Source organism: Cervus canadensis, chromosome 22 (genome assembly GCF_019320065.1).
Source record: "Cervus canadensis isolate Bull #8, Minnesota chromosome 22, ASM1932006v1, whole genome shotgun sequence".
Taxonomy (NCBI): domain Eukaryota; kingdom Metazoa; phylum Chordata; class Mammalia; order Artiodactyla; family Cervidae; genus Cervus; species Cervus canadensis.
Window position 1 is genome coordinate 4,352,161 of NC_057407.1, and position 25,153 is coordinate 4,377,313.

The 25,153-nt window shown below is 56.2% G+C and overlaps 1 protein-coding gene across 4 annotated transcripts in view; it reads left to right on the forward strand.

The window, feature by feature from the left end:
- Positions 1–25,153, forward strand: part of IFT122 (intraflagellar transport 122) — a 65,411-nt gene that overhangs the window by 25,961 nt on the left and 14,297 nt on the right. For all 4 annotated transcript variants that reach the window (XM_043442166.1, XM_043442165.1, XM_043442163.1 and 1 more), the window contains 7 exons: positions 1,272–1,409; positions 3,427–3,591; positions 6,859–7,056; positions 12,704–12,844; positions 16,405–16,458; positions 19,208–19,369; positions 23,515–23,681. In XM_043442166.1, coding sequence (XP_043298101.1) covers positions 1,272–1,409; positions 3,427–3,591; positions 6,859–7,056; positions 12,704–12,844; positions 16,405–16,458; positions 19,208–19,369; positions 23,515–23,681 — 1,025 coding nt within the window. The remainder of the gene's footprint in view (positions 1–1,271; positions 1,410–3,426; positions 3,592–6,858; positions 7,057–12,703; positions 12,845–16,404; positions 16,459–19,207; positions 19,370–23,514; positions 23,682–25,153) is intronic.

Sequence of the window (25,153 nt, forward strand, 5' to 3'; positions counted from 1 at the left end):
GTTGGTCTTCCCCGGTGGTGCTAGTGGTAAAGATCCCACCTGCCCACTCAAGAGACACATGTAAGAGACACGGGTTCAACCCCTGGGTCGGGAAGATCTCTTGGTGAAGGAAATGGCAACCTCCAGTAATCTTTTCTGGAAAATCCCATGGACAGAGAAGGCTGGCAGACTACAGTCCACGGGGTTGCAGAGTTGGACACGACTGAAATAACTGAGCCCTGTTGGTCCAGTGGTTAGGACTCTGCACTCTCGCTGCTGAGGGCCCGGGTTCAATCCCAGGGAGGGGAACTAAGATCCTACAAGACTTGAGGCCAAAAACAAAAAAACTGAAAAATACATTTTTCTATTGCACAAAGCACTTTGTTGAACTGGGGTTGTATATATTTTAATGACTTGAAGCATACACTGATATCCCACAAAACGAAGATCAATGTCATTTAGGTAAACGTATACACACAGAAATTTATGCTCACTTTCAGTTAAACAACAAAAGAATTTATTATATCAACTCAAAAGAGTAAAGGAAGTTTTTACTTCCTGAGAATTTTTTTGGCAAAACAGGATTTGTCAACTTAGGGCTTCCTAGAAGATGTCTAGGTTGATGCCAGGAAGGTTTGGGAAGACAGTAAGAGAAAGCCAGCCCAGCTGCTTTCCTGGAAGTAGAGGTGGATTTGGTTTTGCAAAACTAGGCCCATTGGAAGTGATAAAATGAAAGGAATCCTTTAGGAATCACATATGTAAGATACTATTAAAAAAAAAAACAACTCTCTAAAAATCTCGAATTAAAGCAGTTGAGGGGTTGTTGTTGTTATTTAGTCACCAAGTCATGTCTGACTCTGTGACCCCACAGCCTGTAGCCCACCAAGCCCCTCTATCCAATGGGACAGTCCAGGCGAGAATACTGGAGAGGGTGGTCGTGCCCTCCTCCAGGGGATCTTCCCGACCCAGGGATCGAACCCACGTCCGTTGTGTCGCAGGTGGATTCTTTACCACTGAGCCACCTGGGAAGCCCAGGGGTAGGGTACCACAGGCTGTAGATGTGCTTCGGTGCTGCCCCTGGCTGTGGCTGCCCCGAGGTCTGTTGAAGATGGAGGCTGGGCTGGGCTCCGCGGGGAGGCTTGTGTGAAGCTGCCAGGCACAGGGTCTGGATGGGGTTCAGTGGGTACTGAGTGTGGAGGTAGTTTTCACCCTGCAGGCAAAGGCAGAGCTCCTTGGGCACCCGGGCACGCCTGTCCTGCTGGCGCTCACCTGGAGCTGCGCTTGTTTTCTAGGAGAGGCGGCTGCAGTGCCTGTCCTTCCGCGGCGTGAAGGAGCGGGAGTGGCAGATGGAGTCTCTCATCCGGTACATCAAGGTGATCGGCGGCCCCCCAGGAAGGGAGGGTCTGTTGGTCGGCCTGAAGAACGGACAGGTGAGTGCGCCCTCGCGTCTCCCATTAGGCCAGTCATCTGCAGGCAGACACGGGCAACCAGACTAGTGGTGACCCCGCGGTGGGTTCCCGGGGCAAGAAAAGGACTCCCCCGCCGCACCCCCACCCCTCGCCCCACAGGCACGTTGGAGGGCAGCCCAGGATCCTGTTTTATGGGGACAGTGTCAAGCCAAAGCCGTGGTGGCCTCCACTCAGCATGCCACGTTCTGGCAGAGCTGGCTCTGCAGCCTCTGGGCTGCCATGGAGGCTTCGTGGATTTAACGTCACCCAGGAGGTGGGAGACTTGGAGATTCAGTTTCAGTGTCTTCACAGAGAGGGAGATGGAGCTCATTCCTTAGATCAGATGCCTGTTAGAGCAGTGAATGGATCAAGTAATGTGTTCTAACTTGCATCTCAGAGGATGCTAGTCCTCAGGCTGTTACCAGGTGTTTCAAGGAAAATGGGCCCTATGCTCAAATAGAGGTGGAAAATCTAGGTTACAAAAAGTTGAACAGACATGTGTGTGTGTTCTTTGCGCAAAAGAAGAAAGTTCTAAGTGGGTTACATGGAAATTTGAAAGGGAAAATATAACTGCATAAGCCTGAGAGCCAAGCTGTCTAGCAGATGGCTGTGGCTGAGGCTTCTTAGGCCTTTCCTGGGGCTGAAAGTCGTAGGGGATGAGATTAGCAGAGGCTGCAGAGTGTCAGCACCACAGTGAAGGAGAGCTGGCTTCTTCCTTGTCAACTGTCGCTTCCAGTGCAAGACTGGAGGGCTTGGGCTCTGTGGGCAGGTGATCCTGGGGCCGTGTGCATGCTTAGCAGCTCACGAGCTGTGTGATCCGGGCAAGTGCCTTCACCTCTCTGAGGCTCAGATTTTAAAATGAGATTCCCACATGGCTCACCCGCATGTTTCGCAGCCCATGTTTCATAGGACTGTCAAACACAGTCAATATATAGTAGTTGTTAACATCCTCATCCTCCTCCTCACCATCCTCCTCACCGTCCTCACTATCCTCACCATCCTCATCCTCCTCCTCACCATCCTCCTCACCCTCCTCACTATCCTCACCATCCTCCTCACCATCCTCCCCATCATCCTCACCATCCTCCTCTCCATCCTCACCATCATCACCGTCATCCTTACTATCCTTCTCGCCATCATCCTCACCATCCTCCTCGCCATTGTCCTCACCATCCTCCTCGTCATCATCCTCACCATCATCCTCACCATCCTCCTCAGCATCATCCTCACCATCCTCCTCAGCATCATCTTCACCATCATCCTTGCCGTCCTCCTCCCCATCCTCACCATCATCCTCACCATCCTCCTCAGCATCATCCTCACCATCCTTGTTGTCATCCCATCATCCTCACCACCCTCACTATCATCCTCACCATTGTCCTCACCATCATCCTTGCCATTCTCACCATATTCCTCTCTATCCTCCCCATCCTCCTCCCCATCCTCCTCCCCATCCTCCTTTCCATCCTCCCCGCCATCCTCCTCTCCATCCTCCCCATCCTCCTCCCCATCCTCCCCGTCATCCTCAACCATCTTTCCCGTCATCCTTCCTATCATCTTCCCCAGCATCCTCACCTTTCTCTTCACCATCATCCTCCCCATCCTCCCCATCCTCACCATCACCCTCTTCTTGCTGTGGTTACACCAGAAGTCTGTCACTGTTTACAGGAGCCTTTTCCTGCGTGAGTTGGTGACTCAGCTCTTGCTCTGTGCTGTCTTCTAATCCTTCACTCTGGGTGATGTTGTTGACTGTCCCCAGTCAAGCAGACCTTCGAGTGGGTCGGTCGGGTCTCGGGGCCTGTCTTTACTTAGGCAGCCTCTGTGGACCACACTCAGTCCCCTGTGGGGAACGCCCTCTCCCTTTCCTCGTCTCCACAGAGCCTCTGGTGCAGTTAGTGGCGATGGCGCCTGTAGAGCACGTGGGGTTCCAGCAACCTGCCGGTGTTCCAGGGTGTTGTGGCCATGGTTACTCACACTTTGCCCTCTGAAATTTTGCCAGATCCTCAAGATCTTTGTGGACAATCTCTTCGCCATCATCCTGCTGAAGCAGGCCACCGCCGTGCGCTGCCTGGACATGAGTGCCTCCCGCAACAAGTTGGCTGTGGTGGACGAGAACGACATGTGCCTGGTGTATGACATCCACACCAAGGAGCTGCTTTTCCAGGTGACCCCGCGGTGCCCAGGACAGGATCCTCGGGCTAGAGACCCTCCCCTCGCTTCCCAGTCCCGCAGGAGGGGCTCTGGGGGAGCAGGGAGGTGCAGAGGCACAGAGTCTGAGAGCCCTGGCCCAGCCCGCCCCTCATACACGAGCTGCAGGAGCTGGGTGAGCCCTGTGGGCGTTGGCTTCCACACTGGGGAAGTGGGCAAGTTACACCTTTCTGATAAGATTACTGTGAGCAGTAAAGGAGTAATAGTAAGTCGCAGTGGGGCCCGTGTGGGCTCTCCGTACATCTGAAGAAGCAGAAAAGTCTGCTTCTCACGGACCGGAGGCCCGCCTGTATCTGCGATTGCCCTGAGACACAGTCAGGGAACAGGACCAGTTTTGTCACCTGAAAGGGGCGAGGGGGGAGTCCTCCCTCAGCCATTTCACAGGGATCCCCTGGAGCAGGCAGATGTGGGGTATTTGGGGGAATAGGCACTGCTTACACAACGCCTAGGCTGGAGGACGTGTCAGCGGAGAAAAGGGCCCCCAGGCTCCATGCTCAGTGCTGGCTGGCTTTCTGCGGGACTGGGCGCTGCGCTTTGCCTCTTGAGGGCTTTGTAAGTGGTCAAGGCCATTTGCCTGAAGCGAGTTCCGCGCAGAGCTGAACCCTCCCCTGACTGGCTTCCTCAGCTGCTGCGGCTTTCCCTGTGTGGTGGGCAGAGTGAGGTCCCTTCATCAGGGCGCTCTGTCCTCGGCAGCGGCATTAACACGGCAGAGGGGTGCTGCCTCGGGTTGGGAAGGGGATGCCTGGCTACCGCTGGGCTGAGGCCATTCCGTCATAGCTACTCGCCCCCATCACCGGGAGCCAGAGTGGTTTTGAGGAAAGAAAGAGCACAAGGCTTATCTTCAGACAGACCTGCCTCCACCCCTGCTTTCATCACTTACTGTGCACTCTCGAGCAAGTCAGTGACCATCTCTGAGCCTCGATTGCCCTTTACCTCTAAAATGAAACTGGTACTTGCCCCTCACAGAATTGCTGCAGGGCTAAACAAGGTGCCATAGAACCTAGCTCAGCGCCTGGCACAGAAGAGGGCCCTCAGCGTTATTCTCTTCTCCCCAGACTCAATGCCCATGGCTGGAGGTGTTACTAGGTTAGCAGGGCCCCAGTTGTGAATCTGCAGCTGAGCCTCAGCAGGAGTGGAAGAGCCTGTGTCCTTCCCAGCCCTGCTGAGGGCTCTGCAGGAGGCCAGGGGAGGTAATTCTCCAAGTTGCCAGAGACATGAATGTTCTCAGCTATCTGTTTCTCCTCTCTGCTGCCCCGGCCCCCTGCAAAGGAAAACACTTACATTGATTTTTACTCATTATGAAAGTAATCCATGTTCACTATAAACATTATAATGTTTGTATATTATAAACTCAGTCATTATAACAGGTTCTAGCAGAAACGTATGAACATCTACTGGTCCCTGGGGCTCCAGAGCTGAGCAGAAAACTTTGAGGGGAAGTGAAGGGCGGGGGTGCCTCCTGGGGTGACTGTAGTTTAGTTGTTCAGTTGCTAAGTTATGTCCAACTCTGTGATCCCACGGACTGCAGCACCCCAGGCTTCCCTGTCCTTCACCATCTCTTGGAGTTTGCTCAAACTCAGGTCCTTTGATTCAGTGATGCCATCCAACCATCTCATCCTCTGTCGACCCCTTCTCCTCCTGCCCTCAATCTATCCAGCCTCCGGATCTTTTTCCAGTGAGTTGGCTCTTCGCATCAGATGGCCAAAGCATTGGAGCTTCAGTCTGTCTAATGAATATTTAGGGTTGATTTCATTTAGTATTGACTAGTTGGCTCTCCCTGCTTTCCAAGGGACTCTCAAGAGTCTTCTCCAACAGCACAGTTCGAAAGCATCAATTCTTTGGCGCTCAGCCTTCTTTATGGTCCAACTCTCACATCCATACGTGACCACTGGAGAAACCATAGCTTTGACTAGATGGACCTTTGTCGGCAAAATAATGTCTCTGCTTTTTAATATGCTGTCTAGGCTGGTCATAGATTTTCTTCCAAGTAGCAAGTGGTGTTTAATTTCATGACTGAAGTCACAATCTGCAGTGATTTTGGAGCCCAAGAAAGTAAAATCTCTCACTGTTTCCATTGTTTCCCCATCTATTTGCCATGAAGTGATGGGACCAGATGCCATGATCTTAGTTTTTTGAATGTTGAGTTTTAAGCTGACTTTTTCACTCTCCTCTTTCACCTTTATCAGAAGGCTCTTTAGTTCCTCTTCACTTTCTTCCTTTTGAGTGGTATCATCTGCATATCTGAGGTTGTTGATATTTTGTCTCAGCAGTTTTGATTCCAGCTTGTGCTTCATCCAGCCTGGCCTTTTGTATGATGTACTCTGCATATGAGTTAAATAAGCAAAGTGACAATATAGAGCCCTGATGCACTCCTTTCCCAATTTTGAACCGGTCTGTTGTTGTAAGTCCAGTTCTAACTGTTGCTTCTTGACCTGCATACAGGTTTCTCAGGGGACAGATAAGGTGGTCTGGTATTCCTGTCTCTTTAAGAATTTTCTACAGTTTGTTGTGATCCACAGGCTTTAGCATAGTCCATGAAGCAGAAGTAGATGTTTTTCTGCAATTCTGCCTTTTCTGTGATCCAGCAGATGTTGGCAATTTGACCTTTGGTTCCTCTGCCTTTTCCAAGTCCAGCTCGTACATTTTAAAGTTCTTTGTTCATGTACTGTTGAAACTTAGCTTGAAGGATTTTACATGTGTGGATTGTCAGCGCAGAGACAATATATTATTTTCTACTTTTAAAATAACTCACTGTTCTCTTTCTTATCATAAAAAACAATAGACATTCATGACCAAAAGGAAATTTGAGGCAAACAAAAAAATGTAGAAAATAAAAAATTACCCACAATCTCAGCTACCCCCAAACAATCAGTGGTAATTGTTTGGGATCTATCCCTTTAAATCTTCTTCCATGACTAGCTTTGTTTATTCATTCTTTAATAGAACTAGATCCCACTTTGCTGATTTTCTCACTTCCTATGTAACGATTAATCTTTGGGGATAATAATTTTTTCAGAAGTGATGCTTACCTGAAGAATTCCAGCACACGCAGTGCAGAGAGGAGCTTGCCCCTCCTCTGTGCTGTCCATTTTGTGTCTGATCCCTTCTCTCCCAACCTTCCCTCTAACCCATGTTAGCAGCTTAGTGTGATGCAGGCTTTAGGGAGCCAGTCCCTGGCGGAGTGTAGGACTGGAGCCGTCCCCTCACCGTCCCTTGCCCGCAGGAGCCGAACGCCAACAGTGTGGCCTGGAACACCCAGTGTGAGGACATGCTCTGCTTCTCGGGTGGTGGCTACCTCAGCATCAAGGCCAGCACCTTCCCGGTGCACCAGCAGAAGCTGCAGGGCTTCGTGGTCGGCTACAACGGCTCCAAGGTCTTCTGCCTCCACATCTTCTCCATGTCGGCTGTGGAGGTGCCACAGGTAAGCTGGCAGCCTGTCGGCCCCCAGCCGGGGCAGGGCCTAGGAGCCCGGGGCCGCCAGGGAGGGAGTGGAGAGGAGACAGGGTGGAGAGACGGGCGTGGCAGCTGCAGCCGCAGTCCGGCGGGAGGCGCTCTGGACCTGGACCCTTCGCAGCCTGCGTGTCTGTGGGCAGGCAGCTCAGCCTCTCTGAGCCTCCATGCCTTTCTGACCCCCTCCCCGGGAGGGACAGGGGAGGTAGGACGGTCGTCTGGTGGCAGACCGCGCTTCACTGAGAGCCGTGCATGCGGCTTGTGAGGCCTTAGTTCCCCAGCCAGGGAGCCACCCTGGGCCCCGGCAGTGAACGCGCTGACTTCTAATCGCAGCTGTGCTCTGCTTAGTCGCTCGGTTGTGTCTGACAATGATACCCTTGTTACTTACTGTTACTTACTGTGACCCCGTGGACCGTAGCTCGCCAAGCTCCTCTGTCCATGGGGTTCTCCAGGCAAGAATACTGGAGTGGGTAGCCATTCCCTTCTCCAAGGTATCTTCCCAACCCAGGGATGGAACCAGGATCTCCCGCATTGCAGGTGGATCCTTTACCAGCTGAGCCACCAGGGAAGCCCTCTAATCACTGGACTCCAGGGAACTCCCGGGAATCACTCTTTTATTTATTTATTCATTTTTGGCTGTTCTGGGCCTTCATGGCTGCGTGAGCACTTCTCTAGTTGCGGCGAGCGAGGGCTGCTCTCTAACTGAGGCGCGGGGGCTTCTCTTGTTGCAGAACATGGGCTCCAGGGCATTTGGGCTTCAGTGGTTGCGGCTTCCAGGCTCTAGAGCACAAGCTCAGTAGTTGGGGTTCACAGGCTTAGTTGCTTCTCAGCATCTGGGATCTTCCTGAACCAGGGATTGAACCCATGTCTCCTGCATTGGCAGGCAGATGCTTTACTACTGAGCCACCAGGGACGCCTCCTCCCGAGAGTCATCTTAAATATTGTAGAATATACGCCCTAGGCCATTTCTATATGTATATATAATAGACGCATGATACACACTTCTGAGTATATGATTTTATGTAAACATTTTGAAGCAAAAGTGGAACCATACTGTAAATACTGTTTTGTGATTTTTGTCTCTAAGTATTGCTCCTGTAGATGAAACCTCAGCTTTACCATATTTTCACTGAATGCAGATTTTAAATAAGAGAGAGAGACTTGTAATCACCTCCCCTCACCTCCGTCTTCTAGTTAACCTAATCTTACATGTTTGCAGACCCATCACTTTGTAGGCGTTATTGGCCATCACCTAGTAGTTGGGCTTTTCCACCCAGCGATCTACTGGAAACACGGCTCCACATCAGTAAACATGCTTCTCTAGCATTTAGAATACTGAGGTGATTGTACTCGGAGGAAGTCAGACGGACATCTTTTGTAACCACTTGCTGAGGTGACCTCACTGGTAGCAGTTTGCAGAACCACTGTACAAAATCTATTACTTGGGTAGCCGCGCGGCAGCGGCACTTCCAGCTCACGAGGCCCAGTGTTGGGTTGCCCTTTGTTATAACCACACCGGCTTCCCGCTGCCCCATTGGTTTTTGTTTTTAATTTAATTACTTAATTTTTTCTGTCTGTGTGGGTCCTCGTCGCCGCGCAGGCTTTTCTCGAGTTGTGGAGAGCAGGGGCCACTCTCTAGTTGGCAGTCCGTGGGCTTCTCATTCTGGGGGCTCCTCTTGTTGCGGGGCATGGGCCCTAGGGTGCGCGGGCCTGGCCGCCGTGGCTCTCAGGCTCTAGAGCACAGACAGGCTCAGTCGCTGTGGCGCACGGCCTTAGTTGCTCTGCAGCATGTGGGGTCTTCCCAGGTCGGGGATCGAACCCCGTGTCTCCTGCCTTGGCAGGCGGATTCTTCACCACCCATCCAGCAGGGAAGCCCTGCCCCCTGTTTCTGATGCTTGCTTTCTGTTCTGTCGCACAGTGTCCACGATGTACTCAGCCAGTTGGACAGTCATGCCGTTTATAGCTTCTTTGCTCCTGTAGGTGGCGGGCATCTTCCCAGCCAGGTCTTTGCACCAGTCGCACTAGAGCTCACTGGTATACATTCCTCGGAGTGAAAATTGCTGGGTCAAAGGTCACAGCCATGTGGAGGATTTGTAGACATGTCTCCAGATCGCCCTTTAGCTGGGCTCTGTCCTTCTGCACCCCCTCCAGACGTCTCACCTTCACTCACGCTCCCTGCTTTGGCTTTGTTTTTCTTTTGCTGTGCCAGGAGGCATGTGACATCCTAGTCCCCCCAGCCAGGGATCAGACTCACACCCCCTGCCCTGGAAGTGCGGAGTCTCAACCACTGGACCACTAGGGAGGTCCCTTGGCTTCTTGTACAGGGCGGGGCTGGGGTCTGCTTCTCCCTCTAAACTGACGATGATACCCTTGTTACTTATTGCTTCGGAATGAATAGAGCCTGACACAGGGCAATTATTCAGTACATGGTAGTGGAATTCAGATCTGAGGAAGAGGAGAGCGCAAACAAGAAAGCCAAAGAAAGGAGGGGAGAGATGGGTGGAATCGGGGCAGGAGGAGGGGCAAGAACTGCTCCCCCCACCCCGCAGGACCATTTCCCCGCAGCCCTCGTCTGCCCCCCAGCCCACGCCCTGGCCCCACAGCCGCTAGAAACTCAGCCTTCCTCCATCGAGCAGACAGGCCGCGCTGAGCTCGAGTTTTCCTCCAGCGCTGCCGCCCTGACCTCGAAGATAAAGGACAGTTCACTGCTCCCTGATTGTGGCCGGCCCAGAGGAGCTGGAGGGGCAGCCCTGGGCACCTCTGCCAAGCCCTGCAGATTCAGGAGCCAGGGCCCCCGGGGCCGCACCAGGGCCGTCCTGCTGACGCAGCAGCTCGGAGCTGCCAGGGGTCAGGAGAGGCAGCCCCAAGACAAAGGCGATTTATCTGTCACCCCTGCCTCCAGCCAGCCTGTGGTTTTGGCCTAGAGGCGAGGGAGAAAGCAGCAGGCCCGCTCTGGGGATTTCTGGTTTCCTTTCGAAATTGACATCATCTTGTGCAAGAATGGGTTCGTCAGGGCTGCCAAGTAGAGCGGCGAGCCCCGGGTTGGGCCGGCTCCTTGGGACGGTGGTGACTTCATGCTTGGAATGCGACAGTGAGATGGAGCAGAGCTCAGAGGGCATTTGTTCGGTTTGAATACTTTTAAAGCGCCTGTTCTCAGATGGCGCCTCCCAGGCCGGCCCGTGTCTCAGCCACGGCTTCCGTGCTCATCTGTGTCCCCGTCCCACCCTCGTGGGGCTCCACCTGGGGGGCCCCTGAGGGGAGACAACCAGCTTTGAGTTCTGACCCTGCCCCCTAACCAGCCCCGGCCTGGAGCAGCCCCTCTCCCTCTGGGGGCCTCACTCTTCTGTGCAGTGGAGCTCAATGCGTCCATCTTTCAGATTTTGTCTGGTCCAATTCCTATGATTATTATTCCTGATCTTTAAATAGCAAACACTACAAAACAACTAAATTGGAACAAAGGTGGTCCACCAGAGGAGTTTAGAAAGGAAAGCTCCTTGTTCTCGGGGAGTTTGCAGAGGCTTCTGTGAGGCGGTGACGCTTGATCTGAACCCAGGAAGGCTTGGAAGGACAGAGGAGCCGCAGGTGTGTTCTGTGCTGAGAAATGCAGCTCGGGAGGGAGCAGGCTCCCTTTCTCCCGGCACCTTCCCATTCTTAACGCGCTGGTCGCCAGTGGGCTGGGCAGGGCATGGAAACAGAAGCTGATCCGTTGACCCCAAATCCCTCAGCTAGGATGTGGCCTCGCCAGGCCAGGATTCTAGCTGGACCACTCCCGGTTTCACGCCCTGCTGCCAGCCTCCAGGGAGGAGAGCTGGGTGGGGCCGCTGGGCGGAAAAGGTGAGCGTTCAGAGCAATCTTGCTGCTGTTTCCTTCAGTCTAAAGCTAAGAAAACAGGCCAGGAAATTTCTAAGATAAAGGCCGGGAATGGAGAAAACAGCACTTCCAGCCCCACATTTGGGAGTGATTAGCACAGAAGTGCTGGCTGATTGATGTCCACTGCCTGGGAGGCCTGGGCAGGGGCAGCGCCTCAGCCCACTGACTGGCCTTTTGTTGTGGAAGCCACCAGGGCCCAGTGTACACTTGTTTTCATGTGCAAGAGAACACACACACACACATGAAGCGGAGAGGGGCATAGAACCTGGTCAGGTTGCCCCCAGTCCAACCCCCAGGCTTCCACGCTCCACTTCTGGGTCCTTAACAGGTCACTTGAGCCTCAGTCTCTGGGCAGTAATCAGGGGATAATGACACCTGAGCACCAAAGAACTGATGCTTTCAAACTGTGGAGAAGACTCTTGAGAGTCCCTTGGACAGCAAGGAGATCCAACCAGTCAATACTAAAGGAAATCAATCCTGAATGTTCATTGGAAGGACTGATGCTGAAGTTCCAATACTTTAACCACCTGATGCGAAGACCCGACTCATTGGAAAAGACCCTGATGCTGGGAAAGATTGAAGGCAAGAGGAGAAGGGGGCGACAGAGGATGAAGTGGTTGGATGGCATCACTGACTTAATGGACATGAGTTTGAGCAAGCTCCGGGAGATAGTGAAGGACAGGGAAGCCTGGCGTGCTGCAGTCCATGGAGTCGCAAAGAGTCCGACACGACTGAGGTACCGAACATCAACAACACCTACCACCCAGGGCTGTGGGACTCCAAAAGCACTTCGGAAACCTAAAAAGAGAAGTTGTTAGGAACCATTCACAGGTGTCAGGGCAAGGCAGCCCTTCCCAGGCGAGGGATGGGAGAAGGGTTCCCAGCGCCAGGGATGAGGAGAGGGCAGCCTTTCTTGGGATCCGCAGGTTTCTCAGCCGCCTTCATAGGAGGCCATCCCAGGCCCCTTCCTCTTGGTAATGTCGTTCATTCCTTCAGCAGAGTGAACAGGCATTAGACGGAGACTGAGGGCCTGCTGGGGGAGGTCAGTCAAACGCCGCTGCCACCCTCGGGTTGCGCAAGCCTTGAGGGCACAGGCTGGTAATTAAGATAGAACCTGAGGTCGGGACAAGGAGAAGACCTCTTTCCTTGAGGGGTCAGTGAGGACCTTCTGGGAGAAGTGACATTTTAACAGAGCCTGTGAAGTGACTTGAGCTTCCCTGGTAGCTCAGATGGTAAAGAATCTGCCTGCAGTGCGGGAGACCCAGGTTGGATCCCTGGATCAGGAAGTCCCCTGGAGAAGGGAATGGCAAGCTACTCCAGGATTCTTGCCTGGGAAATTCCATGGTCAGAGGAGCCTGGCAGGCTGCAGTCCATGGGGTTGCAAAGAGTTGGACACAACTGAGTGACTAACAAATTGACTTAGGTACTTTGCAAAGAATGAGGGGGGCAAAGGCAATCCAGGTGAGGGTGACATCGTGTAATGAGGCCCCCCTCTCACCCCCGACCCTGGAGGTGGGGGCAGCCAGTGAGGGTGGAGGGGAGGCGAGCGGAGGCTTGTGCTGTGAACACGATGCTTCAATGGCTGTGAACAGAGGGGCCGGACGGAAGGCTGTCAGCGGGGCCGGGGGGAGGCCTGAGCTGGGTGCGGCAGGTTCCTGCGGCCCAGCTCTGCAGGGTCAGGCTTCGTGTGCCTCTGACTCTGCGCGTTGCTCTGAGAGCAGTCTTCTCTCTGTTGCCGAACCCTCCAGTCCGCGCCGATGTACCAGTACCTGGACAGGAAGATGTTCCGAGAAGCCTACCAGATTGCCTGCTTGGGCGTGACAGACACCGACTGGCGCGAGCTGGCCATGGAAGCCCTGGAAGGACTGGAGTTTGAGACAGCGAAGAAGGTGAGCGTCCATCCACACAAGCCAGGGCCCCTTGTGGAGGCCAAAGCCTGCTGTCCTGGGCTCTGGGCTCAGACTGGCCTGTGCCGGGGCCCCAGCTCAGCTGCTCGCAGCCTTGCTGAGGTTGCTCATGTGTTTGAACTGGGTGACCACAGGCCCCCTTCTCACAGACTTGTAGGGACCTATAAAGCCCGACACAGAGGGGCATCCTCTAGCGTCTGCCGTCAGCCTTGTTAGCGCTCATCCGCGCCCAGCCAGTGCCTGCCCCGCATCGGCACGCAGTCAGAGGTGGTAGAGCACTTACCGGTATTAGGCCGTTTATTACACGGTGTGGTTCTTCTCGGGGCTCCGCTAGGGCCACTGGACGAAATGGTCGAGTTCTCTGATTCTGACCCAGTGTCACTCCACAGACACCTTTCCTCTCTGGTTCACGGCCTCTCTTCACGATGGTGTTGCCTGGCTAAGCCTGTTAAAACTCCAAAAATGCTTGAAGACGTTTGCCCCCTTTCCACACGTTAGAAAAAGCCCGGCCACGTCTCTGAGACAGGTTTTCATCTGGAACCTGAAGCGGGGGAATGGGTGGCTTCCAGTCGTGTCCCTCCCCTTCCCCCTCCCCTCTTTTTCTTCCCACGGTCCATGGACCAGGTCCTCAACCCGTACCCCCAGCTGGCGGGCAGGGGGCTGCAGAAGAGGGTGGTGCCCGCCCTGTGCTCGGCTGAGGCTGCTGCCCCTGAGAAGAGAGTGGACGGAGATCGGGCCGGGGCTGGGCGGGCGGGCTGGGGGCTGCAGTGCCCGCGTGGGCTGGCTGGTGACTGGGCAGCCTGGCTGGGCACAGCTGTGCCCGCTCGGGCTGGCAGGCCCCAGGGAGCCTCGTGCCCCTACTCCCTCAGCAGCACGGGGAGAACACCGCCTGACGCCTGCGTGACCTGCTGTCCTGAGGCTTCACCCCCGCGTGGGAGAAGGGGTTCTAAAACTGGCAGTGGTTGGCCAAAGGCTGGCCGTGATTAAAACGAGTAAGATTATCATGATGTAGTATCAGTCTTAGATCTACTAAGTGTCAGAAAAGTGGTAACAGGAGGGAGGGCTGTTAGGGATTCTTGAGAACTCATAGGACAGAGGAGGCAAGTCCGTGGAGGGGTTTCCACCACTACCAACCCTCCCCCCCACCCCCCGCAGTCCCCTAGAAACGCCAGGAGGGGTGAAGGATGACACAGGAGTCCTAGACGGTGTTTTGTTTGTTTTTAGCCTGGATTGCAGTGAGAAGTCTTCCTTAGAGGTCGTCAGTTCCTTATGCCCAGGAGCTAGGCATCAGTTTCTTCCCAGACTCAGCCAGCACTGCCTAGCGCAATTGTTCAGTTGCTCAGTCGTGTCTGACTCTTTGCGACCCCATGCAGTGTAGCCTGCTCGGTTCTTCTGTCTGTGGAATTCTCCAGGCAAGAATACTGAAAGGGGTTGCCGTTTCCTTCTCCAAGCGATCTTCCTGACCGAGGGGTTGAACCCCCTTGAACCCGCATTTCCTGCCTTGGCAGGTGGGTTCTTTACCCCTGAGCCACCTGGGAAGCCCGCTTAGCACAGTACCTCAGACCATTAGGAGCTCAGCAGATGTTTGACTGGATAAGAACTAACCTGAGATTCCTCCCTCCCCATGTTGTATCCCCCAAACCCTCCCTGGTAATAGAGATTATTGTGTGAAGCCCACAGAATTTTAACCCTAGTCTGGAACTTGATCATTTTAGCCAGATTCCGAACCGCCAGCCTGCGATTTGCTGCTTTGCAAAGACTCCCAGGCGCTGGAGGGTGCAGGGTGGGTCCCTGTGATAGGCCAGCGCCTCCACTAGGTGGCGCAGGAGAGCTGCCTGGCCTGCCAGCTGGCGGCCTCAACAGAACTCTGTTCCCACACCTCCCTGAGGTTATCCGGGGCCTGTGACTCTGACCACTCCGACCAGGGCACCCTGACTCTGCAGAATGTGTCAGGGCTGAGGGAACTGGGAGACAGGTTTCTCACGGTGGCAAGGCCTGGAATCCCAGCAGAGCAGACCTAGACGGCCCGCAGAGAGGACCTGCTACTTTGCCCCGTCTGGAGAAAGCTGTTGGCAGCCTGGAGGTGGGGCCAGGGCAGGTTCAGGCCCCCAGCCAGGACTGAGACCCTGAGGGCTCCTTCTTTCCTGTCTGCCGCTTGGCCGGACGTTCCTGTCACGTTGCTTCTGGAAGCCCGGATCTGGACGGTGGCTTGTGAGAGCCTGCGTGGAGATGGCTGTTTTGAGCCGTCCCTCCCTTTGCTCACGTGATGCCTGCCTGGCCCCTTCAGGGGACCCCTCTCCAGGGGTGCCGTCTGTCAGCTTCCTGCCCCTCAGAGCTTTGCTGAGTCCTGCCTCCCGCCACTGCCCGTTGCCAGTCAGTAAGTCTGCGTTCTCCAGGGCGTCCAGTTTGCAAGTGTACGGCTCTTGGCTCAGGCAGGCTTCGTGGTCTCTTTCACCTGCCTGCCTCCCCTTTTAGAATACGGGCCCCTGAACTGCAGAAGGGAGCACAGGCCAGGTCGTAGCGGGCTCTGGGTCTCCAGCCCCTGACAGGACGCCTGGCCCTGCAGGGTGAAAAGATGAAGTCGCTCTGTGGTCATCCATGAGGCAGCTGGAGGCCGGATGACCTGCCCACTTCCCCGGCCTTTTAGGATGGAGGGTGTCATGCAGCTAAGCAGAGGGCGGTCGGCTGGGGTGGTTGTTCTAAGGCTCCTGGATCTGCTGCCTCCTGCAGGCGTGTGTCAGCCCGTCTCCCATGGGATGCTGCCCAGGAGCACTCCTGGGAGGATGCTGGCAGCAAAAGCCCATGAAGAGCCTCCTGACGGGTGGGCCCTGCTCCACTCCAGCCCTTGCGGGATCTGAAAGCCGCAAGAGAGGCTTAACAAACAGCCATTCTCCTGCTGAAGGCTGCCTAGAGTGTTCTGGTAGCCCATGGGTTGAAACCTCTGGCCTTACAGTGAGTCCACGGCAAGTTGCACCTGTCAGGTTTACGTAAGAGTTTGCTTCCAGGGACGAGGAGTGATTCATTGCCTGCCTCCCCCTTCCTTCTAGAAGCTGTGTCTGTTCCTCCTCAGCTCTGCCCCCGTCCCCTCCCTCAGTGCCGCCCTGTGTTTGTGCCCTGCAGAAGGCACGGCTGTCTCCCGCGCTCCGTCCCGGTCACTAGGGTGGACATGGTCTCTCCTCGGTCAGTCCCTGCCCCCCCCACCCCCCTGATATCGCTGCCTCAGAGGCTTCGTACACCTGGTCCTCCCTTGTGCATAGAGAATCCCCCAAGCCAGCCCCACTGCCAACTGCACCATCCGGGTTTTGTTGACCTAATCCCAAAGCGAGTGATGCGTCCTTTGCGTGGACTAATCCCGTGGAGAAAGCCCCGCCTCCATGAGTGGCAGAACCCTCCCAGACGCCGGGTGATTAATCAGTGCTCGCTTCTTCCCCAACCCCCCTTTCACTGGCTCACTTTCTAAAGCTCGACTTCCCGCCCCCAACCAATCACCCACTTTTGAAGCCCAGAAGGCAGCTGATTTTCTTTCATTTCTTCCCCTGTAGGCCTTCACCAGAGTACAAGACCTCCGGTATTTAGAGCTCATCAGCAGCATTGAGGTAAAGGATGAAGTGTTCTTCCTTCTCAGGGCAGCACACATGCGCCGTCAGTGGTTTGCAGGCGGTCGCCTGGAGGACACGTGGCAGGAGCCCACGGGTGTCCGGGGGAGGGCAGGGCGCCACGCGGAGGGGGCCGGCACGTGGGAGCCGGGAGTCCAAGCTGTCCCTTGGGAGCTGGGTGAGCCAGGGGGGCGCCTCGTCTGTCTGAGCTCAGGTTTCTTCCCTGGGAAATGGGACGAGACCTTCTTCGCAGGGTTGATTAAACAGGTCCTCGGGAGCTGGATTCCATGCTCGCAGTGTCTGTTAGCTCGTTACCACCCTCTCCAGGGCTCTACAGCGTGCCCGTGGAGGCGGCATTTCCCAAACGCACGTGGTCTGCGCCCACCCCCGGGACAGGCCCTGGGGAGGAGGGCTGTACCCTCGGAACACTGAGCCCTCCCCATAGCCCGCCCTCCTCACCGGCCACCCTGGGGGCCATGGGAGCCCCAAGAGGCTGGTTCCACCTGCACCATTTGCTGGGGGATGGGAGACTGCTCTCTATCCCGGTGTCTCTTCATGCCGTCTGTCTGTGAAAAGGTGTACGTATTTCTGCTTCAGAACAGATTTATTGTGAGGCTCTGGGAATGTGAGATACATTTGAATTCACATATGGAAGCCGCGAGAAATTCAGCAAATGTCTCGTCCCTCTGGCTCAGTTCAGCATCATAAACCCCTGTCGCAGGCCAGGCTGCATGCTGCGCCCCTGGGCAGAGAGCCCCGTGGAGGAGAGGCCTGCAGAGCTCACAGCCGACCCGGCCTGGTGATCGCTGCCGTTTGTCGAGTGCCTGCTCCCTGCCGCACGCGTGAGCCGCGTGCACACGATTTTGCAGCCTCACAGCAGCGTCACAAGGCAGCTGCTCTTTGTGTCCCTATTTGAGAAATAAAACTAAGGCTCGGGGGGCTGCGTCTGCCCCCCCAAGGCAGACGGCCAGGTGGGGTTCAAGCCAGCTCCGTCTTCCAGGCCCCTGCGGTCTCTAGTCTGGGCCATGTCGCCTTCTAAGAAGCTGCTCCCGGAGGTTGCCCTGCAGACCCCCGCCCTCCTCCAGCGCGTCTTCTGTGCCATCCCTACCTGCACGGGGCAGGGGGTGTTCAGAGCCGCCTACCCATGGTGGCCAGGGCTGCTTATGACTAGCAGGGGCCGCGTTTGTAGGTCAATGGTCTGGATCTAGGCATCTTAAGATGAGGCCACGGTGCAAAAGTAACTGGCCTTTGTGAGGACCAAGTCTGGCCGTTTATCACGTCTTCCTGAGATCACATGTGCAGTGTCTTCCGACGTGTGCTGAGCTGGGCAGAGGAAAGTTGGAAGAACTACCTCTGGGCAAAAAAGAGCAAAGGGCCTTTGAGCGAGGATCCGTTTTGTTTGCTTGGGGGCCTCAGTGGCTTGCTTCTAGGCATTCGCCATTATTCCAAAGAACCCGGGTTCTTTACTGGGCACCTCTTGGGTCAGTGAGCTGCCGCTGGGCTGAGAGCAGGCGGGAGAGTCTGTCCATGCGATTCTTACTCGCTAAGCCTGTGGAATCGTTTGCTCTGATCCTAGTGAGGTTCTGGGGCCTGCAACGGATTTGGCCTAAATTCCACACCCCGCAAAACCTATTTCTTTATCTCACTGCGAGATTTTAATTTATTTCCTACTATTAGGAGTCGGCTTATTTGGCTGACTGGCGTAAACTATGTACAGTTTGGGTTTGTTTGCCTTTTGGTTTTTATAAATTCTTCTCTGTCAGTGGGGAGGCTTGTTGCCTCCAGCTGTTGTAACTTTCACCAGCGTGTCTAGGAGTTTGGTTCAGCGTCTCGTGTTCCTCCTCTGCGGTGCACTTGCTGGAATACAAGCAAAGGGGAGCTGCTGGGGATGAGAGACTGGGAGCCACCAAGTGTTTACAAACAGCATGAGCTGCAGGCTAATGGCTGTCCCCCACCATGGCGGGAGGAGGGCCCCGCTCGCTCGTCAGCCTCAGCCACTGTGCCTCTGCGTGTGTGTGATCATGTACGCATCGATCACGCGTGCCGCGCGGGGCAGGCACTCGACAGGTGTGTCCTTGGGGACGGTCACTGGTCTCCGAAGGCAGGATTACGTACAGCAAAGAGCATCTGGAGTCAGATGAAGTCCAGTCCCAGCCCCGTGTGGCCCTGCCTGCCCCCTCCCGAGGCTGGGCTTCCGGCAGCGTGGCCCTGGCTGAGGGGTCCCCGACGTCTAGTGGGTGCTCAGCACCCAGCGTCGCTGACCTTCTCTGCAGTGAACGGGATGTGAGCCTCGTTATCCTGTGTTGCTGGTCTTTTTCTCAGGAGGAAATGCTAAAATTTCTCTCCCTGTCCACCATGATCATGAGTCACAGCCCAGCCAAACCAGGCCTGGGAGTTTGGGATTTCTTGGAGCTTGGGGGGTCCCCAGGAGTGGGCAGGACACCCCATCCTAACCATGCAGTCATTTCCCTGGAAGGGTATTTAAGGAAGCTGCTGTGAGGAATTTCCATTAAACAAACAAGTTTGCGTCTCTTTTGATCTTCCCTCATCTGGGCGGGGGGAAATCTGCTTTTGTTGTCAGGCATTCCCACCAGAAACGGAGGTGAGAGACACAGTAGCCCAGGAGCCAAGCGTAGGTTCCAGTAGGAAGGCCCAGGGGCTTAACTGGAAATAGCCACGGCGAACCTTTGTGAAGGGCGCTTCCTGCCACGGCTGCGGAGACCATTTCCTATGCTTCTAATTTTTCCAGGAGCGGAAGAAGCGGGGAGAGACCAACAATGACCTGTTTCTGGCAGATGTGTTTTCCTACCAGGGGAAGTTCCACGAGGCCGCCAAACTGTACAAGAGGAGCGGGCACGAGAACCTCGCGCTCGACATGTTCACGGACCTGCGCATGTTCGAGTACGCCAAGGTAACCGCCGCCGCCTCCAGGCTGCCTTCCCAGACGCGGCGTGGGACGGACCGTGGCCGCGGCCTCGGAAAGCGCGTGGGCAGGTTGGTCAGCAGGGGGACCGTCGGCAGCCACTGGGCAGAGCTGGCCCACCGCTGGCCTTGTAGGCTGACGTCACAAGGGGCAGAGCGTGGCGGTCCAGAGCCAGTGGACGGTGCGTTCTAACCAGCGGAATCCCCTTGGTAAGGGTTGGGGGTTCTGTCTCCCAGGAGTTTCCCCCAGCCTCTGTCGGAAGCCGCTGAGCGTCTGTGTCCTCAGGCCTGAGCCGGCTCTGCTGTCGTCACGGGGGCCCATGTGGTTCCCTCCGGCCAAGGCCTCCTGAGTGCCAGGTGCTGTTAGTGCCGGGCCTCGTGCAGGGTGTCAGAGGCGCCACGACGGCGGCCCTGCCCACGTGTGGGCCCACCACCCTCGTCGCGCGTGTGGGGTGGAGGGCTGATGTCCTCTGCACGTGGAGGCCCTGGTAAGCCTAGTCTCCAGGCCTGGGCCTTCCAAGGCATGCAGGGTCTTCCCGGAGCAGCTCCTGAAGGCTTGTGTGAGAATGAGCCCCCCAGCGGTGCGCAGGACACCTGCAGGTGGGCCGAGCGCAGGTGGAAGGACGGTGGGCGCCTGGGGCAGCCAGGTCTGCCTTCCACAGCTTCTCATTTGGTCACTCAGTCGTGTCCGACTCTTTGTGACCCCCGGATTTGGCAGCACGCCAGGCTTCCCTGTCCTTCACCATCTCCCAGAGCTTGGTCAGTCCCTTGAGTCGGTGCTGCCATCCAACCATCTCATCCTCTGTCGTCCCCTTCTCCCCCTGCCTTCTAGCATCAGGGTCTTCTCCTCCTGCCTTTCCCAGCATCAGGGTCTTTTCCAGAGAGTCAGCTTTTCGCATCAGGTGGCCAAAGTGTTGGAGCTTCAGCTTCCGCATGAAGGTACCCTTGTTACCCTGTCTGCCAGTAACCTCATGGCCTCAGAATGTTCAGTGAGCCATCAGCCACAGCAGTCAGAGGCTGTTCATGGTAATTATCTGGCAAGTTCAGGACGGAAAGCCCTCCGCGCAGTCCACCTGCGCTTCTGTTCCTGAGGACGGCTGCGCGCTCTTCTTCGGCGCCTCTGTGAGGCCCCGGGCGAACGGCGGTACCTGGGTCGCTGTGATGCAGCCCTGGACTTGCAGGTCCTCAGCACCTGGCCGAGCACCGGGCCCCAGCGCATCTCTTCCTTGGTGATTCCTTCATTCCATTCCTCAGGTCTGGCTGCTTCGGCTGCCCCCATATTGCCCTCCTCAACTCTTGTACCCTCCACTCTCGCGCGCGCACACACACACACACACACACACACACACACAATGTAACAGCACGCTCACACTGAGAACACCTACCTCAGCGTGTCTCTTTCTGGGGATAATAACATTTAAAGCAAGGATAGAACCTGGGAGTAAGGGAGCGAATCCCTGAGGCTACAATGTGGGTATTGGGATCTGCTGGTCGTGGTGGTTCTTCTGGGCCAGCTGCCCCTCCCGGAATCCCTGAGAAGCCCCGGTGGGCAGCCGCGGCGTCGGAGACAGTGCCTTGCACTGCGGTCCAGGGAGCGGGCGTGAGGCCCGGCCTCCCTGTGGGTGAGCTGGGGAAGGAGCTTCACTCTGCTTAGCCTCCATCTCCTTCTCAGAGGGCGACCTCACCCAGCTCAGCTCAGCAAGGTTGGGAGAACGAGCGAGGCCAGGCGGGACCACGGCGTGGTTGTCCTTCAGGGCTGCCCCCTGCCCACCCTGCCCTGCCCCTGCACGGGGGCACCCCCATCACACTTCCGGCGGGCTTCGTGGGCCTACAGTCTCCCACCCAGAAAGGCAGCCATTTACACAGTCCATCTGGTCTGCCTCTCCACGAAGGTAAATACGCTGGGCGTTGTTTTTGGTCTCAGTCTTTGGTAAAATTCCAAGTAGGATCCAAGTAGGTTGGTTCCATTTCAGCCGCCCTCCCCACCCATAGTCTGAATTTGAGAAAATGTGTACATACACATTATGTCGGGGGGTGGGGGGGCGGGTGAGATACAGTGCTTATTAACGTGGTATGTTTTTGTTTACTTGAAAATTGCTTCCCAAGATTCAATCTGGTTTTCAGAAAATTTTTAAATTACATTCCCACGTACAAATAAATTGTATGCTTTCCGGGTAAGTGACATGTTTATGTGGTGATAAAGGGAATTATAATGCTCTTAACTCTCATGTGGCATGTCCTTATCAAAATCACCGAGCATGAGAACACTGTTTAGTCTCCTTCATCACTCAGCACGGCCTCTTTCTGTCCACTCCAGGACAAAGCCTTTGCCACGGCCCCAGATAACGTGTAAATCAGCGCCATGGAACCAAAGAACCTTTAGAAGGCCATCTTGTTAGAGGAACCATTTAGACTCAACTTCAATTAGGTCAGAGCTTCTGGAGCCGGGCTGAGGGGCTGGGGCAGGCTCCGTCACGAAGCCTGTGAGTCGTGTCCCTGGCTCTGCTCCTCACCGACCAGCCAAGCTCCTGGCTCGCCCTTGGCTTCTGGCCCTTCTCACCACAGATACACCACAGTCCATGAGCCCTCACTCTGAAGGACATTTCTGTTCTCTCATGATGCCTGTTTTCTCCAGCCGCTCACCTCCTTTAACCAACCAGGTCAGCAGAGCTTCCGGCTTTGCTTTGGCATAAAGGGTCAGCGCTGTAGCTACTGAGAGTAAAGGCCGTGTCCTTAAGGGCCCAAACCAGGCGTCTCCGGCACGTGCAGCCACCGTCCTAGCCCCTTCCCCTCGTGAGCTGCAGCGAGTTGTCTGTTATTGGCGCCTCAGAGTCAGGGTCGTGACGCTCCGTCCTCCCCTTAAAAGAATCGCTCGTCTTTGGCCCATCTAATGTGTTATTTTAGAGGCTACCCAATTACCCTGAAAGCAAATGGAAAAAGAAAAGAGAACGCTAATTGTTCGAGTGGGTTTTCAGCGTACATTGACTGTACTTTCCTGACAAGTGAGTGCTAATCAGGGGAAAGGCGTGCTTTCTCAGGCTTTGTGAGCTCCACACAGCGCAGACTCCGCAGGGCACTTTATTCCCGAGACAAACCGCTGCTGAGGAGGCACGTGGGACTGTGCTCTTAAGCTCTTCAACTTCCCTTTGTGACAAGCCCCACCTTTAAAATTGTCAGCACCAAAGCTGCCTCCACTCTGGCGGCCCCCACGCACGTACTTTGGGTAACCACATTCTGAGAAGAGGTGCTCTTCTGAGGCTGTTTCTCGTGAATCCTCAGGCCAAACCCAGGGAAGCTGGGCCTGGCTCCTCAGAGGCCCGCTGTGGTCGAAGGAACACAGGCTCCGAGCCCCCCAGATCCCCCGGCCTCTCCCCCCTTCACGGGGCCTCTGCAAGCCCCTTCCCTCTGCCTCAGATCCCCGTGGCCTCCTGTTGTCCCCACCCCCACAGACCCGAACCCAGGCCTGGTTTCTGAGCATCTGGTTGAGAAGTGGTTCACCAGAATCCCTTGTGCTCCTTACCAGGCAAGCAGCCAGGGCAGAGCCGAGGGGAGCATGCCCCGAGTTCAGGGGGCAGAAGGTGAGCAGAGTCAGGAAACAGACACCCTGCAGCGCGGCGGCGGCTGAGGGGCCGTCCGGGGACTGTGGAAGCCATCCCGCCTGCGTTCAGGGGACCCTCGGCCTCACTCTGAGGCGCTGGTGGGGGAGGGGGCTCGTCCTTACTCTCTGAGTGAAGGGTCCACTGGGTCTGAGTATCTGAAATTGTGTAAAGTCACAGCTACATCAAACTCTGCGTGAAGGAGAAACAGCACCTTGACCGTGAGCCTCCCGCACCGTGGAGTCTGCACGGTGCTCCCCGAGTCTGGAAAGCGCTGTCCAGCTGAAGGACACGCGGCCGTTAGCAGGACGGGCAGGAAGCGATGAGGGCCGCCGTCCTTGACACTGCCCTGGCCCCCGCCCGGAGCACCTGTGGGGCGGCCCCTGGCCGTCCCCCCACCGGCCCCGCGGGGCCTGGCCCACGCCTGCATCCTGGCTGCCGGCCGCCACCACCTCGCTGCAGCCTCCGGCAGCTCTGCTGTCACGCTGGCAGCAGGAAGTCCTAATCCGGAGTGTTTTTGTTTGTTGTGCTTCCTCAGGATTTCCTTGGATCTGAAGACCCCAAAGAAACAAAGATGCTAATCACCAAACAGGCCGACTGGGCTCGAAACATCAACGAGCCCAAAGCCGCCGTGGAGATGTACATGTTGGCGGGCGAGCACCGCAAGGCCATCGAGATCAGCGGCGACCACGGCTGGGTCGACATGTAGGTTTCCAGCCTCGGCCGCGAGAGGCACGTGGGTGGCGGCGTGTCACATCCTGTCAGCGCTCGGCTGTGACTGACAAGGGAAAACACAGTGTTTCTCTCAGTGTCTGATCACAGGTGGCGGTGACTCGATTTGGGGGAGACAGAGATACAGCAGTCGCTGCCTTTGAGCTGCTCAGCAAGGCCGGGGGAAGGGGTGGTGGAGGGTGGGGGGCCACCAGGCTCTGGGGGTGCCATGCCCTGAGCCCCGCCTGAGCGGCTCGGCAGCTCCCTGCGGGCATGTGGTTCCCCCGACACCCTCAGGGTCGGTGTCTGCATGCCCCCCTTCAGATGAGGAAACCGAGGTTCAGGCACTGAGTGGTCGCACAGGGCCAGCCAGGCAGTCGTGGAGCAGTGCCCGTGGCCTGTATCACGGTTGGCGCTGAAAGGAACAGGAGCAGTGCCAGGCACCTCGGGGAAGGAGATGTGCATTCCCCTGGGGGGAACCGTGGCTGTCTTCTCCCGGGGGGTGGTCTTCGCCGGAAGGGCCTTTGACAACTTTCAAGTGGTGGAGGCGCAGGAAGGGAAGGGCGTGCGGGGGAGGAACAGCACAGACAGGACAGGTCGGCCGCCTTCGGATGATGGTCCAGGAGAGGGGCGGGGAGGATGCTGGCAGCAGCAGGGGCTTCCGGGCTGGTCTCATGGCCTCGGGGGCCAAACTGAGGTGTTTAGACTTGTCAGTAGGTGGGTAGGACCCCGGGTCAGGGCCGTGCTCCCACCAAAGGTGTAGGATGGGGGGAAAACTGGAGGAAGGGAGACCAGGTAGGTGTCCAGTGCAATGGGCCAGGGGGGCCATGTGGCGGCGGAGGGAACGAGAGAGACATGGGAGAGCTGAACTGGCAGGAACCGAGGCGGTGGTGTCAGGGCGGGGCCGACTGGGGAGCTGGAGTTGGACTCGCAGCTCTGGCCGGGCGGTCGGCAATGCCATAGACGGAGGCAGAGAACCCAAGCGCGGGCTTCGGGTGGAGCTGCCAGACGGAGGATGGGCTCAGTCTCAGGACCCTTTTTGGACGGGGCGGCCTTTCTCCTCCCACCATCAGAAATGGGCTTCGGGCTAACACGTGTGTGTGTGTGTGTGTGTCTGTGCACGAGTACATGCGTGCAGGCTGCCGCAGCTGGCAGAAAAGGTGCGGGAGCGGCTCCTGGGGTCGGCTCGGCCTGCGCCCTGAAGGCTTTCGGTTGCCCTGGAAACCACTCTGTGGTCCTTGGGCCGCAGTGGCCCGGGACCCAGGAGGGAGAGGGGCTGGTCAACGACTAAGTCACGTGGCTGGTGTGGTCCCTCACAGAGGGCCCTGGGTGGTGACCCACCGCCCCATCATCCTCTTGTCCCAGAGTAGCGTTTCTTGGAGATAGAGGTGCAGATTTCGCCTGTACCACCCCCCCGCCCCCACTAGGTTTTTCTCTTCATGAAAAGGGATGGGACAGGAGAGAGC